Source organism: Mobula hypostoma, chromosome 9 (assembly GCF_963921235.1).
Source record: "Mobula hypostoma chromosome 9, sMobHyp1.1, whole genome shotgun sequence".
NCBI classification, from domain to species: Eukaryota; Metazoa; Chordata; class Chondrichthyes; order Myliobatiformes; family Myliobatidae; genus Mobula; species Mobula hypostoma.
Window position 1 is genome coordinate 85117337 of NC_086105.1, and position 15964 is coordinate 85133300.

The following is a 15964-nucleotide window of genomic DNA, read 5'->3' on the forward strand; positions in this document are numbered from 1 at the left end:
GACAGAAAGATCCTAGCCAGAGGCTCAGCAATCTCTTCCCTAGCTTCAGAGAACAGCCTGGAGAATATTCCGTCAGGACCCGGGGACTTATCCGTCCTAATGTATTTTAACAACTCCAACACCTCCTCTCCCTTAATATCAACACGCTCCAGAACATCAACCTCACTCATACTGTCCTTACCATCATCAAGTTCCCTCTCATTGGTGAATACCGAAGAGAAGTATTCATTGAGGACCTCGCTCACTTCCACAGCCTCCAAGCACATCTTCCCACCTTCACTCCTGTCATCCTTTTTCTTCACATAATTGAAGAACCTACTTTCCTTACTCACCAAAGCCTTCTCATGACCCCTTGCTCTTCTCAGACCCTTCTTAAGCTCCTTTCTTGCTTCCCTACATTGCTCAATAGACCCATCAGATCCTTGCTTCCTAAACCTCATGTATGCTGCCTTCTTCCACCTGACTAGATTTTCCACATCACTTGCCACTCATGGTTCCTTCACCCTACCATTCTTTATCTTCCTCACTGGGACAAATTTATCCCTAACATCCTGCAAGAGATCTCTAAAGATCGACCACATGTCCATAGTACATTTCCCTGCAAAAACATCATCCCAATTTACACCCGCAAGTTCTAGCCTTATAGCCTCATAATTTGCCTTTCCCCAATTAAAAATTTTCCTGTCCTCTCTGATTCTATCCTCTTCCATGATAATGCTAAAGGCCAGGGAGCGGTGGTCACTGTCCCCCAGATGCTCATCCACTGAGAGATCTGTGACCTGACCTGGTTCATTACCTAGTACTAGATCTAGTATAGCATTCCCCCTAGTCAGCTTGTCCACATGTGTGAGGAATCCATCCTGGACACACTTAACAAACTCTGCCCCATCTAAACCCTTGGAACTAATTAGGTGCCAATCAATATTAAGGAAGTTAAAGTCACCCATGATAACAACCCTGTTATTTTTGCACCTTTCCAAAATCTGCCTCCCAATCTGCTCCTCTGTATCTCTGCTGCTACCAGGGAGCCTCTAGAATACCCACAATAGAGTAACTGCTCCCTTCCTGTTCCCGACTTCCACCCATATGGACTCAAAAAAGGATCCTGCTACATTACCCACCCTTTCTGTAGCTGTAACAGTATCCCTGACCAGTAATGCCACCCCTCCCCCCCATCCCTTTTAAAGCACTGAAATCCAGGAATATTGAGAATCCATTCCTGCCCTGGTGCCAGCCAAGCCTCTGTAATGGCCACTGCATCATAATTGCATGTATGTATCCGAGCTCTCAGTTCATCACCTTTGTTCCTGATGCTTCTTGCATTGAGGTACACACACCTCAGCCCTTCTACCTTACTACCTTTACACCGTTTATTCTGCTTCTCTTTCCTCAAAGCCTCTCTATATGTTAGATCTGGCTTTACTCCATGCACTTCTTTCACTGCTCTATCGCTCTGGGTCCCATCCCCCTTGCAAATTAGTTTAAACCCTCCCGAACCATGCTAGCAAACCTACCCGCAAGGATATTGCTCCCCCTCGAGTTCAGGTGCAACCCATCCAATCTGTATATGTCCCACCTTCCCCAGAAGAAATCCCAATGATCCAAAAATCTAAAACCCTGCTCCCTGCGCCAACTCCTCAGCCACGCATTCAACTGCCATCTCCTCCAATTCTTACCATCACTGTCACGTAGCACTAGCAGCAATCCTGAGAACGTCACCCTTGAGGTCCTGTTCTTCAGCCTTCTGCTTAGTTCCTGAAACTCACACTTCAGGACCTCATCCCTCTTCGTGCCTATGTCATTGGTACCAACATGTATCACGACTTCTGGTTTCTTTCTCTCTTGTACCAGGATGTCGTGCACCCGGTCAGAGACATCCAGGACCCTGGCACCCGAGAGGCAACAAACCATGCAGGTGTCCTCATGTCCACAAAATCTCCTGTCTGCTCCCCTGACTATAGAGTGTCCAATGACGACAGCTCTCCTCTTGTCCGTCCCACCCTTCTACACCACCAGGTCAGGCTCAGTGTCGGAGGCCCTGCCACCGTGGCTCACACCTGGTCGGTCATCCCTGCCAACAGTATCCAGGACGGTAAACTTATTATTCAGGGGAATGGCTACAGGGGTGCTCTGCACTACCTGTCTGCTCACCTTCACTTTCTCCCCTCTGACTGTCACCCAATGACCTGCTTCCGACAGCCTAGGTATGACTACCTCCCTGTAGCTCTCATCTATGACTGCCTCATTCTCCCTTATGAGTCGAAGGTCATCCAGCTGCTGCTCCAGCTTCCTTACATGGTCTTCCAGATCGCCCAGCCGTACGCACTTCTGGCAGATATGACTCTGCGGGAGAGGGGAGTTCCCCCAAGACTGCCACATCACCATCTCAGGAGACATTGTAAAAACTAACTGTCAGCAAGCTTGTCCTCCGCCTCTTCTCGTCGAAGCCTCTCAAGTCAAAGCCTCAAAGCTCCACTCCTTCACTGGCCCACTCACTCACTGGCCGCTTTCCACAGGCCGCTCCACTTGAGCTACCCTTCTATTTAAGCTGTTTGAGCTTTTCAAAATGCTTGGTCACCTGACCTCGATTGCCCAATCAGCTGCTTTCTGGCATAAATAGAGTAGACAGGGAATATCATTTTCCCAGGGTCAAAATGTCAAATATCAGAGGGCATGCATTGAAGGTGAAAGGGGATGGGTTCAAGGGGAACGTGAGGGGTAAATATTTTTACTCAGAAAGTGGTGGATGCCTGGAATGCGCTGCCTGGTATGGTTGTAGAGGCATATACATTAGAGGCTTTTAAGAGACATTTAGATAGGCACATGAATGTGAGGAAGATGGAAGAATATGGCCATCATGTAGGTAGGAGGCATTAGTATTTTTTGGGGGTGGGGTTGATTTACTTTTTAGAAACACTGTGGCCTGAAGGGCATGTTCCTGTGCTGTACTGTTCTACGCTCTATGATGGTGCTCAATTCCCCAACTAAATTAATGTCAACATACCACGTACCTTTCTAAAGACGCTATCAACTCGCACTGCAAGTTTGAGGAATTAATGAATATGAAGCTCAAGATCCCTCTGTTCCTCCACAATGCCTAGAATTCAATCTGTATTCTACCTTCAAGTTGAAGTTTCCAAAATGAATCACTTCACACTTTTCCATAATTAAACCATCTGCCACTTCTCAACCCAGCTCTGCATCGTATCATGTTCCGTTGTAAATTACGACAACCCTCTACATTATCCACACCACCACCAATCCTCATATCATCTGCAAACTTATTAACCCACCATTCAACTTCCCCATCCAAATTATTTATAAAAATCACAAACTGCAGGCATCCCAGAATAGATCTCTGTGGAAAACTGACCTTCATCTACTACCATCCTTTGCTGTCTCTCGGCAAGCCAATTCTGAATCCATGCAGACACGTTTCCTAAATCCCATGCCTTGTGAGTTTCTGAATGAGCCAACCATGTGGAAGTTGTCCTCACCCGCATCTCCTACATTTCCTGAACATCCCCATCTTTCTGCCACCTTACCAGTGATAGAGCTTCTCTTGTCCTTACTTATCACCCCAGGAGCCTCCACATCCAACATATCATTCTCTGCAAGTTCCACCATCTCCAAAGGGATCCTACCACCAAACACGTTTACCTCCCTCTCTTTCCGCAGGGATTGCTCCCTCCGTGATTCCCATTTGCATTTGATCCTCCCCACTAATCACTCTCCCGGCACTTATCCCTGCAAGCAGCCAAAGAATTACACCTGCCCATTCACCACCTTTCTCTCCTCCATTCAGGGTCATAAAGTCCTTTGAGGTGAGGCAATACTTCACCTGAAAATCTGCTGGGATAATCTGCTGCTCCCGATGCAGCCTACTGTACATTGGTGAGACCCATTGTAAATTGGGAGAACCGCTTCGTCAAGCACCTCGCTCCATCCGCCAAAAGCAGAACTTCCCGGTGGGTGGCCAAGCATTTTAATTCCAATTCCCTTTCCTACCTGTCAATCTATGGCCTCCTCTTGCACCATTATGAGGCCACTCTCAGAGTGGATGAGCAACACCTTATAATCTATCTGAGCAGACTCCAACCTGATGGCATGAATATCAATTTCTCCTTCCAGTAAAAAAAATCCTCCCCATCCCCTCTTCTTCTATTTCCCACTCCGCCTTCTTACCTCTTGTCACCTGCCTATCGCTTCCTCCTTTCTCTTTTTCCTATGGTCTTCTATCAGAGTCCTTCCTATCCAGCCCCTTACCTTTCCTATCCACCTGGCTTCACCAATCACCTTCCAGCTATCCTTCCTCCCCTACATCTTTTGTTCTTACGTCTTCTTCCTTCCTTGCCAGTCCTGAACAAGGATCTCAGCCCGAAACATCAATTGTTTATTTATTTCCATAGATGCTGCCTGACGTGCTGAGTTCCTCCACCATTTTGTGTGTGTTGCTTTTAATAAAATCCATGTGCATCACATCCACCAATCTTCTTTCATCTTTACATTTTGTTATTTCGTCAAAGAATTCAATCAGCTTCGTGAGGTACAACCTGCCATTCACAAAGCCAAGTTGACTATCCCTAATAAGACTAAGATTCTCCAAATGTTTGTAAATCCTGTCTCTAAGAATCTTTTCCAACAGGTTGCTCACCAGTGTCTCGCTGGTCTGCAATTCCCAGGATCATGTCTATTATCTTTCCTGAACAAAGCAATAACATTTGTCAGCCTCCAATCCTCTGACACTACTTCTGTCACAGTGAGGATGTAAAATCATAACCACAGCTGCAGCAATCTTTTCCCTTGCTACCAAGGTAGAACATACAGGGTTAATGGTAAGGCACTGAGGAGTGCAGTGGAACAGAGGGATCTGGGAATACAGATACAAAATTCCCTAAGAGTGGCGTCACAGGTAGATAGGGTCGTAAAGAGAGCTTTTGGTACATTGGCCTTTATTAATCAAAGTATTGAGTATAAGAGCTGGAATGGTATGATGAGGTTCTATAAGGTATTGGTGAGGCTGAATCTGGAGTATTGTGTTCAGTTTTGGTCACCAAATTACAGGAAGGATATAAATAAGGTTGAAAGAGTGCAGAGAAGGTTTACAAGGATGTTGTCGGGACTTGAGAAACTCAGTTACAGAGAAAGGTTCAATAGGTTAGGACTTTATTCCCTGGAGCGTAGAAGAATGAGGTGAGATTTGATAGAGGTATATAAAATTATGATGGGTATAGATAGTGAGAATGCAAGCAGGCTTTTTCCACTGAGGCAAGGGGAGAAAAAAACCAGAGTACATGGGTTAAGGGTGAGGGGGGAAAAGTTTAAAGGGAACATTAGGGGGGGCTTCTTCACACAGAGAGTGGTGGGAGTATAGAATGAGCAGTCAGATGAGGTGGTAAATGCGGGTTCTTTTTTAACATTTAAAAATAAATTGGACAGATACATGGATGGGAGGTGTATGGAGGGATATGGTCCATGTGCAGGTCAGTGGCACTAGACAGAAAATGGTTCGGCACAGCTAAGAAGGGCCAAAAGGCCTGTTTCTGTGCTGTAGTTTCTATGGTGGTTCCCGTAGTAACCTGGAGTACATCTTGTCTGGCTCCAGGCACATTATCTATCCTAATATTTTCCAAAGATTCCAGCACATCCTCTTTCTTCATGTCAACACATTCCAGCATCTCAGCTTGCTCTGTGCTGACCTCACATTCATCAAGGTTCCTCTCATTGGTGAATACTGAAGCAAAATGTTCATTCAGGACCTCTTCTGACTCCAGGGACACATTTCCCCTTTTATCCCTAATCAGTCCTACTGTCATTTTAGTCATGCTCCTGTTTTTCACTTTAGGCTTTCTCATGTCTCCTTCCAGCTAACCCAAGTCAATTCTTAAAATCCTTGTGGGCTGCCTTATTATTCTCAAGAGCCCTGTCTGATTCTTGCTTCCTAAACTTGAAGCATGCTTTGTTCTTCCTCTCAACTAGATTGTCCATATTTCTTGTCAGCCACGGTTCCTTCATTCTACCATCCTTTCCCTGCCTCAATGGGACAAACCTACCCAGGAACCTATGCGCATGCTCCCTAAACTACCTCCACCGGCCTCGGCCTGAAACGTCGACTGTACCTCTTCCTAGAGATGCTGCCTGGCCTGCTGCGTTCACCAGCAACTTTAATGTGAGTTGCTTGAATTTCCAGCATCTGCAGAATTCCTCGTGTCCACATTTATACTGTCCATTTCCTTGAGTACATCCATTCCCAAGTTCCTACCTAATAGCATCATAATTTTCTCTCCCCCAATTAAATATTTTCCAATACTGTCTGCTCCTATCTCTCTCCAAGGCTATGCAAATACCAGAGAGCTGTGGTAACTGTCTCTGAAATGCTCACCCACGAAGAGATCTGTCACCAGACCAGATTAATTGTCTAGTACCAGATCCACAATAGCCTCTCCTCTAGTCAGCCTGTCTACATACTGTGTCAGAAATCCTTTCTGCCTTCATGTAAGAAATTCTGCCTCATCTAAACATTTTGCACTGAGGTGTGCCAATGAATATTAAGGAAGTTCAAGACACGAGAACAACCCTTTTATTTTTTCATCTTTCCAAAATTTGCCTCACAATCATATAACCATAAACATATAACAATTATAGCACGGAAACAGGCCATCTCGGCCCTTCTAGTCCGTGCCGAACTCTTACTCTCACCGAATCCCACCGACCTGTACTCAGCCCATAACCCTCCATTCCTTTCCTGTCCATATAGCTATCCAATTTAACTTTAAACGACAACATCGAACCTGCCTCAACCACTTCTGCTGGAAGCTCGTTCCACACAGCTACCACTCTCTGAGTAAAGAAGTTCCCCCTCATGTTACCCCTAAACTTTTGCCCTTTAACTCTCAACTCGTGTCCTCTTGTTTGAATCTCCCCCACTCTCAATGGAAAAAGCCTAACCACGTCAACTCTATCCCCCTCATAATTTTAAATACCTCTATCAAGTCCCTCCTCAACCTTCTACTCTCCAAAGAATAAAGACCCAACTTGTTCAACCTTCCTCTGTAACTTAGGTGATGAAACCCAGGTAACATTCTAGTAAATCTACTCTGTACTCTCTCTATTTTGTTGACATCTTTCCTATAATTCAGTGACCAGAACTGTACACAATACTCCAAATTTGGCCTTACCAATGCCTTGTACAATTTCAACATTATATCTCAACTCCTATACTCAATGCTCTGATTTATAAAGGCCAGCATACCAAAAGCTTTCTTCACCACCCTATCCACATGAGAGTCCACCTTCAGGGAACTATGCACCATTATTCTTAGATCTCTCTGTTCTACTGCATTCTTCAATGCCCTTTCATTTATCATGTATGTCCTATTTTAATTAGTCCTACCAAAATGTAGCAGCTCACATTTATCAGCATTCAATTCCTTCTGCCATCTTTCAGCCCACTCTTCTAACTGGCCTAAATCTCTCTGCAAGCTTTGAAAACCTACTTCATTATCCAGAACTACACCTATCTTAGTATCATCTGCATACTTACTCATCCAATTTACCACCCCATCATCCAGATCATTAATGTATATGACAAATAACATTGGACCCAGTACAGATCCCTGAGGCACACCACTAGTCACCGGCCTCCAATCTGACAAACAGTTATCCACCACCACTCTCTGGCACCTCCTATCCAGCCACTGCTGAATCCATTTTACTACTTCAGTATTAATACCTAACGATTGAACCTTCCTAACCAACCTTCCATGTGGGACCTTGTCAAAGGCCTTACTGAAGTCCATACAGACAACATCCACCGCTATACCCTCGTCAACTTTCCTAGTAACCTCTTCAAAAAATTCAGTAAGATTTGTCAAACATGACCTTCCACGCACAAATCCATGTTGACTGTTCCTGATCAGACCCTGTCTATCCAGATAATTATATATACCATCTCTAAGAATACCTTCCATCAATTTACCCACCACTGATGTCAAACTCACAGGCCGATAATTGCTAGGTTTACTCTTAGAACCCTTTTTAATCAATGGAACAACATGAGCAATACGCCAATCCTCCGGTACCATCCCCTTTTCTGATGACATTTGAAATATTTCTGTCAGAGCCTCTGCTATTTCCACACTAACTTCCCTCAAAGTCCTAGGGAATATCCTGTCAGGACCCGGAGACTTATCCACCTTTATATTCCTTAAAGCTGCAGTACTACCTCTTCTTTAATCATCATATTTTCCATAACTACCCTACCTGTTTCCCTTAGCTTACACAATTCAATATCCTTCTCCTTAATGAACACCGAAGAAAAGAAATTGTTCAGAACCTACCCCATCTCTTTTGGCTCCACACATAGCTGTCCACTCTGATTCACTAAGGGACCAATTTTATCCCTCACTATCCTTTTGCTATTAATATAACAGTAGAAACCCTTGGGATTTATTTTCACCTCACTTGCCAAAGCAACCTCATATCTTCTTTTAGCTTTTCCAATTTCTTTCTTAAGATTCTTTTTACATTCTTTAAATTCCTCGAGCACCTCCTTTACTCCATGCTGCCTATATTTATTGTAGATATCTCTCTTTTTCCGAACCAAGTTTCCAATATCCCTTGAAAACCATGGTTCTCTCAAACTTTTAACCTTTCCTTTCAATGTAACAGGAACGTAAAGATTCTGTACTCTCAAAATTTCACCTTTAAATGACCTCCACTTCTCTATTACATTCTTCCCATAAAACAAATTGTCCCAATCCACTCCTTCTAAATCCTTTTGCATCTCCTCAAAGTTAGCCTTTCTCCAATCAAAAATCTCAACTCTGGGTCCAGACCTATCCTTCTCCATAATTATATTGAAACTAATAGCATTGTGATCACTGGACCCGAAGTGCTCCCCATCACAAACCTCCGTCACCTGACCTATCTCATTCCCTAACAAGAGATCCGTTACCCCTTCTCTGGTTGGTACCTCTATGTATTGCTGCAAAAAAACTATCCTGCACACATTTTACAAACTCCAAACCATCCAGCACTTTTACAGTATGGGCTTCCCAGTCTATGTGTGGAAAATTAAAATCTCCCACAATCACAACCTTATGCTTACTACAAATATCTGCTATCTCCTTACAAATTTGCTCCTCCAATTCTCTCTCCCCATTTGGTGGTCTATAATACACCCCCATAAGAGTTACTACACCTTTCCCATTCAATTCCACCCAAATAGCCTCCCTAGATGAGCCCTCTAATCTATACTGACAGAGCAGCGCTGTAATATTTTCTCTGACAAGCAATGCAACACCTCCCCCTCTTGTCCCTCCCATTCTATCACACCTGAAGCAATTAAATCCAGGAATATTTAGATGCCAATCACACCCCTCCCGTAACCATGTTTCACTAATAGCTACCACATCATACTTCCAGGTATCAATCCATGCTTTAAGCTAATCCACCTTTCTTATAATGCTCCTAGCATTAAAATAAATGCATTTAAGAAATTTTCCACCTCTTACTCTCTGTTTATCACTAATGGTGCAAACAACTTTACTATTTTCTTTTTCTTCCTTCTTCCCTACATCTGTTCCTACACCCTGGTTCCCCTCCCCCCTCGTATCTAGTTTAAATCCACTGGAGCCTCCCTAGCAAATTTACCTGCAAAAATATTTGTCCCCCTCCAGTTCAGATGTAGACTGTCCCGCCGGAACAGGTCCCACCTTCCCTGGAAAACTGCCCAATTATCTATAAATCTGAAGCCCTCCATCCTGCACCATGTCTTCAGCCACATGTTGATCTGCGCTCTTACTATTTCTAAACCCGCCTGCACGTGGCACTGGTAGCAATCCTGAGATTGCTATCCTAGAGGTCCTGTCCTTTAACTTGGAGCCTAACTCCCTAAACTCACCTTTCAGGACCTCCTCACTCTTCCTACCCACGTCATTAGTCCCTACATGGACCACGACATCCGGCTGCTCACCCTCCCTCTTGAGAATACCGAGAACTCAATCCGAGATATAGCGGACCTTGGCACCAGGGAGGCAACAGACCATCCGAGTTTTTGTTGATATCGCAGTGTTTTTGTTGATATTGGGGTGTGGGTGTGGAATGCACCCAATAAAGTGATTGCTCCCTTCCGGTTTCTTACTTTCACTCACATTCACTCAGGTTAAGGTTATTGCTAAAATGTTTTCTAATGAACATGCCATCTGGTACAAACCCTTATTTTAATGAGCTTAGCACCAAAAATCGAAACACATGGAATCCAAGCTAAATTAGCAAGTTGGATCTAAAGTGGGTTTGTAATTGGTAATTGCAGAGTATTGCTTTTCTGACTGGAAGTCTGTAAAGCTGTAAAGTTTACAGATCTGCTTGTATGTCTAGTTGGTGGCTGTGATAGCCTTACATTACGGGGTTATATAGTTCAGCTGGTAAGTTAGGTGGAGCAATGAAAGAAGGAGTTTAATCTTGGTATGTGCCAGCTGCTATATTTTGGCAAAATTAGTACATACAACCTGAATGGCTGGGCCTGGGTAAGTAGTGAAAAAGAGGGAACCTAGTATAAAGCCAGCATACCCCTAAAAGTGGCAGACGACATATGAAGAATACATATGAAATACTTGCCTTGATTAACTGGGCATAGAATACAAGAGCTTGGTAGACGTGGTACAAAATTATCAAACATCAGTTAAGCTACATGCAGTTCTGGTTACAATACTACAGAAAGGACGTAATCGCACTGGAGGAGATTCACATTGTTTTCTGGGTTGGGGTGTTTCAGTTATTTGACTAGATAGGCTATGTTTATTTTTCATAGAGCAGAAGAGGCTGAGGGGAAAGGTGAACAAAGGAAGACAACACTTGGGTGGGTTGGTGGAATTGTGAAAGAAACACAGAGAGAGTTAAAGGCATCCGTTAGTCTTGCGAGACCATGGATCTTCACTCTCCAGGGCGCAGGCCTGGGCAAGGTTGTATGGAAGACCAGCAGTTGCCCATGCTGCAAGTCTCCCCTCTCCATGACACCGATGTTGAGAAAGGAAAGGGCATTAGGACCCATACAGCTTGGCACCAGTGTTGTCGCAGAGTGCCTTAACCACTAGGCCATGCGCCCACACAGAGAGAGAGAGAGAGAGAGAGTGGGTTACCTGAAATTAGGAAAAACTATCTTCAGACCATTGGGTGCAAACTACCCAAGCAGAGTATGAAGATTCGATCAATTTGCATTTGGCATCACCTGTGACTTTAGAGAAGACCAAGAACAGATCAATATAGGAATGGCAAGGGGAGGTGAAATAGCATGCAACCTTTTGTCTCCACAGATGCTGCTTGACCCATTGCTTCAAGTCTTGTTTCTCTGTAATATACATTGGGATATGATAGTGAGCATTCACAAGGTGGGCCAAAGGGTTTGTTTTTGTTCTGTATGGTGTAAGCAGGTCCTAATATACAAAGAACTACCTGCAAAGGAGTCATGGCAGTTTACAATTGCATAGATTACATTCAAACTTGACATGTCCAGAAACAAATAAGATCCTCTGTAATGCAGTACGTTTTCTCCCTTTATATCTGGATGCACTGCTTGTTATATTGCATTGGGACGTGTTTGTTTAAAATTGTTCTGGGGATATTTTGCTTGGGTTATATTATGGTGGAATTGCATTGTAAACATTTTGGGTGTATTTGGGCAGAGTCCTTTTGTGAAGTGTTCAGACATCCCACCCTGCAAAAACTCATTTCAGGGAAGTAGCACCATCAATTTGCAGGAGACTCCTGGAACTTCCGGGAGAGGTGGGATGTTTGCAATAGAGTAGCTCCTTAGCAGCTAGCCAGCTAGTATAAATAATGTTAGCTATGCTAATGAATGAATGACGCCTGTTAAACTCACCTCAACATGTTTTTTATATTTTAACCCACCATGGACAATAGAAAAGTCACCGTTGCAAACGGCGCAGCGAGCAACACTGTTATTATTTTGACCCCTATTAGGCAGGGGTACATTTTAGGGTAGTCTGGGGTGATGTACATTTTATATTTTCTTTTTTTGGAACATTCTCCCATGGCATGCTCTCGCTCTCTCTCTCTCTCTCTCTCGTGGTCGCTGTCGCACTTTCTCTTTTGCTTTCTCTCTTGCGCTCGCTCTCAAAAAAATTGATTTCCATGATTTTGTATATAATTTGCGGGCATCAGGGAACCACTATTAATATGCAGGAGACTCCCGGAACTTCCAGGAGAGGTGGGATGTCTGAGTGTTTGGTCTAGTTGTTTGACTGATCACTTCATCCAAACAAACTACACAGCCACTAACTAATGTGAGTACGTAAAAATTATGACCATTATAACTAGCCCATTAATACCTTCAGTCTCCAAAAAGTTGTGTCCAAGCCTGCGCCCAGGTTTAGAACTTGACAATCACAGTTGGTTTTCTTTACAAAAGCATCCAGTAATAAATTCACTGCTTTTACACGAGCATAATAACCTGCAAAGAAAAATAGAAGTTTAAGAGCAAAAATTTTGTCCCAAGACTCAGAGGATTAATACAACCAATGTCCAGTGTTAGATGATTTCCAGAAATGCAGCAGTTCAGTTTACCCTCAGAGGCAGGAGAATCTGGTGTGGTATTCTACAGTGAATGTCAGCAAAGAGAGATTCTGGCTTTATGGTGCTACAGTATCTGATAGTTACCACTTAAGTGCACATATTAAAACAAGCCACTTAGGCAGGATAGCAGGTCTTCAAAAAATTTTCCAAGATGAGTTTCCCACCATCAAACATTCTAGCGGTCACTACTTTTCAAGTACAAAATATAACTAAGGAAGTAATACATAAAAGCAGGAGTAGACCTTTAAACCTTGTTCAAGTTTATGGCTAACCTATGTCAGGGGTACTTTGCAACAAGAACCCCATAATGCTCTACTGTAAATGTAGCTGGCATTACCAGAACCTACTGTGAACTGATACAACCTGATATGCAAGCACTGCAACACAAACATGCCACAATACAACTTAATACAAATGTGCCCTAGCAACCCAAGGGTACACTGATGTGATCCAAATAAAATGACCCCACAAAAACCCCAAAGTATGCTCACCCAAACGCAAATCTGCTCCAAATGTGCCCCGACACAACTAGTCACAAACACTTCACAAAAGAACTCGGCCCAAATACACCTAAAATGTTTACAATGCAATTCCACCATAATACAACCTAAGCAAAATATCCCCAAAACAATTTTAAACAAACACATCCCAATGCAATATAATAAACAGTGCATCCAGATATAAAGAGAGAAAACATACTGCATTACAACTCAACAGAAATTGCCCAGAGACAACCTGATACAATGTCCTGATGTTACACAACAGACCCCAAACATTATACAAATAATGAGACAATGAGATACATCATCCCAATGCAATGTGACACAGATGGATCCTGACAATGTGATGCGACCTCACTACCTGGTGCAACTAGACACAAGCTCTGTAAAATAATAAGATGCAAACTTGTCCCAAAACAAAATGAAAAACATATGCCTCAATGCAATGTGATGTAATGCAGTGTAAATGTACCCCAATGCAATGCATGTACAACGGAAACAGCATTGCAATGAAATGCATGTTCCCTGACTTAACCTGACATTCATTCCCAATACAACCAGACAACATCTCGCAGCACATTGCAAAGAAAACATATCCCGATGCATTCCAATGATATTATGACCAGCTGAAATGGCAGGAAAACAATCTCTGGTGTGATGCCTCATAAATGGCCCAATGAAATACAATGCCAGTGTGCCCGATGACATGTGAAGCAAGCACACCACAGCAATATTGTGACAACCTAGCCCAACAAAATGTGACACAAGCAAGTATGCATACGCATAAAACGAGACACACAAGCTACCCAATGCACCAAGATATAACCAAGGGCGGGTGCTCTCATTCTGAATGCAACAAAAAAAAGCACCATAGTGAAATGCATTGAAAACTCATTCCTGCAAAATGCCACAAAGATGCACACCAGTGAAGCACAACAAAAACGTATCCTAGCAAAATGCAGTACAAACAAACATTTAATCTGCAAGATGCAATTAAGCCCCTGTGCAATGACAAACATCTCCACAACCTGACACAGCACATTACTATGATATCCAAATTGCCTGAAGGGACTTAACGCAAACACACCAGTGCATCACAATGTAAATAGCACTGGAGGAGAGAACATCCAGAGACAGACATACACAGCACAGAACTAATCCATTCAACACAATATCCATGTCAAACCATTTACCCCAGCTATTCCCCGTAATCTTTGATGCCCTGTCCAATCAAGAACCCATCAAGCTCTGCCTTAAACACACCCAATAACCTGGTCTCCACTGCTGCCTGTGGTAACAAATTTCACAAATTCTGTAATGGCTGGCTAAAGAAATTTCTCCACATCTCAGTTTTAAATGGACGTCCCTCTACCCTGAAGCTGTGCCCTCTTGTCCAAGACTCCCACACCATGGGAAACATCCTTTCCACATCTACTCTGTCTAGGCCTTTCAACATTCGAAAGATTTCAACGAGATTCTCCCTCATCCTTCTAAATTCCAGCGAGTATAGACCCAGAGCTATCAAACATCCCTCGTATGATAACCCTTTCATTCCCGGATTCATCCTCTGAACCCTCTCCAATACCAGCACATCTTTTCTTAGAAAAGGAACCCAAAACTGTTCACAATACTCAAGGTGAGGCCTCACCAGTGCTTTATAAAGATTCAGCATCACATCCCTGCTCTTGCATTCTTGACTTTTTGAAATGGATACTAACATTGCATTTGCCATCCTCACCACTGCATCTCAGAATTTTAGATTTTCTCCCCATTTAGAAAATAATCTGCACATTTATTTCTACTACCAAAGTACATGACTTTCCAACATTGTATTCCGTTTGCCATTTTCCTGCCCATTCTCCTAATCTCTCCAAGTCCTTCTACCTGTTTCCTCAACTCTACCTGCCCTTCCACCAATCTTTATATCATTTGCAAACTTGGCAACAAAGCCATCTATTTCATCATATAAATCACTTATATACAGCATAAAAAGCAGTCCCAACACTGACCCCTGCAGAACACCACTAATTACTGACAGCCAACCAGAAAAGGATCCTTTTATCCCCACTTGCTGCCTCCTACCAATCAGCCAATATTGTAAGTTTGGCAGTAACTTTCCTGTAATGCCATAGGCTCTTAACTTGGTAAGCAGCCTCATGTGTGGCACTTTGCGTGAGGTTTTCTGAAAGTCCAAACATAAAACATCCACTGCATCCCCTTTATCTATCCTGCTTGCAATCTCTTCAAAGAATTCCAACAGGTTCATCAGGCAGGATTTTCCCTGAAGGAAACGATGCTGACTTTGGACTATCTTGTCCTGTATCACCAAGCACTCCATAACCTCATTCTTAACAACTGACTCCAACATCTTCCCAACCACTGAGGTTAGGTTAACTGGCCTATAATTTCCTTTCTGCTGCCTTCCTCCTTTCTTAAAGAGTGGAGTGGCATTTACAATTTTTCAATCCTCTGGCACCATGCCAGAATCCAATGATTTTTAAAAGATCATTACTAATACCTCCATAATCTCTACCACTATCTCTTTCAGAACCCTAGGGTATTTGCTCCATGTGACTTATGTACCCTTCACTCATTCAGCTTTTTGAGCATCTTCTCTTTTGTAACAGTAACTGCACTCACTTCTCTTCCCTTACACCCCTCAACATCTGGTACACTGCTAATGTCTTCCACAGTGAAGACTGGTATAAAGTACTCATTTAGTTCATCTGCCATCTCCTCGTCCCGTTATTATTTCTCCAGCCTCATTTTCTAGCGGTCCTATATCCACTCTCATCTGTCTTTTGGTTTCCACATACTTGAAAAAGCTTGTTCTATCCACTTTGATACTGATTGCTGGCTTCTTTCATATT

General features: G+C 43.2%; 1 protein-coding gene across 5 annotated transcripts in view; it reads right to left on the reverse strand.

The window, feature by feature from the left end:
• The window catches only part of lcmt1 (leucine carboxyl methyltransferase 1), a 133234-nt gene that overhangs the window by 105338 nt on the left and 11932 nt on the right, over positions 1-15964 (reverse strand). For all 5 annotated transcript variants that reach the window (XM_063058571.1, XM_063058570.1, XM_063058569.1 and 2 more), the window contains exon 4: positions 12351-12472. In XM_063058571.1, coding sequence (XP_062914641.1) covers positions 12351-12472 — 122 coding nt within the window. The remainder of the gene's footprint in view (positions 1-12350; positions 12473-15964) is intronic.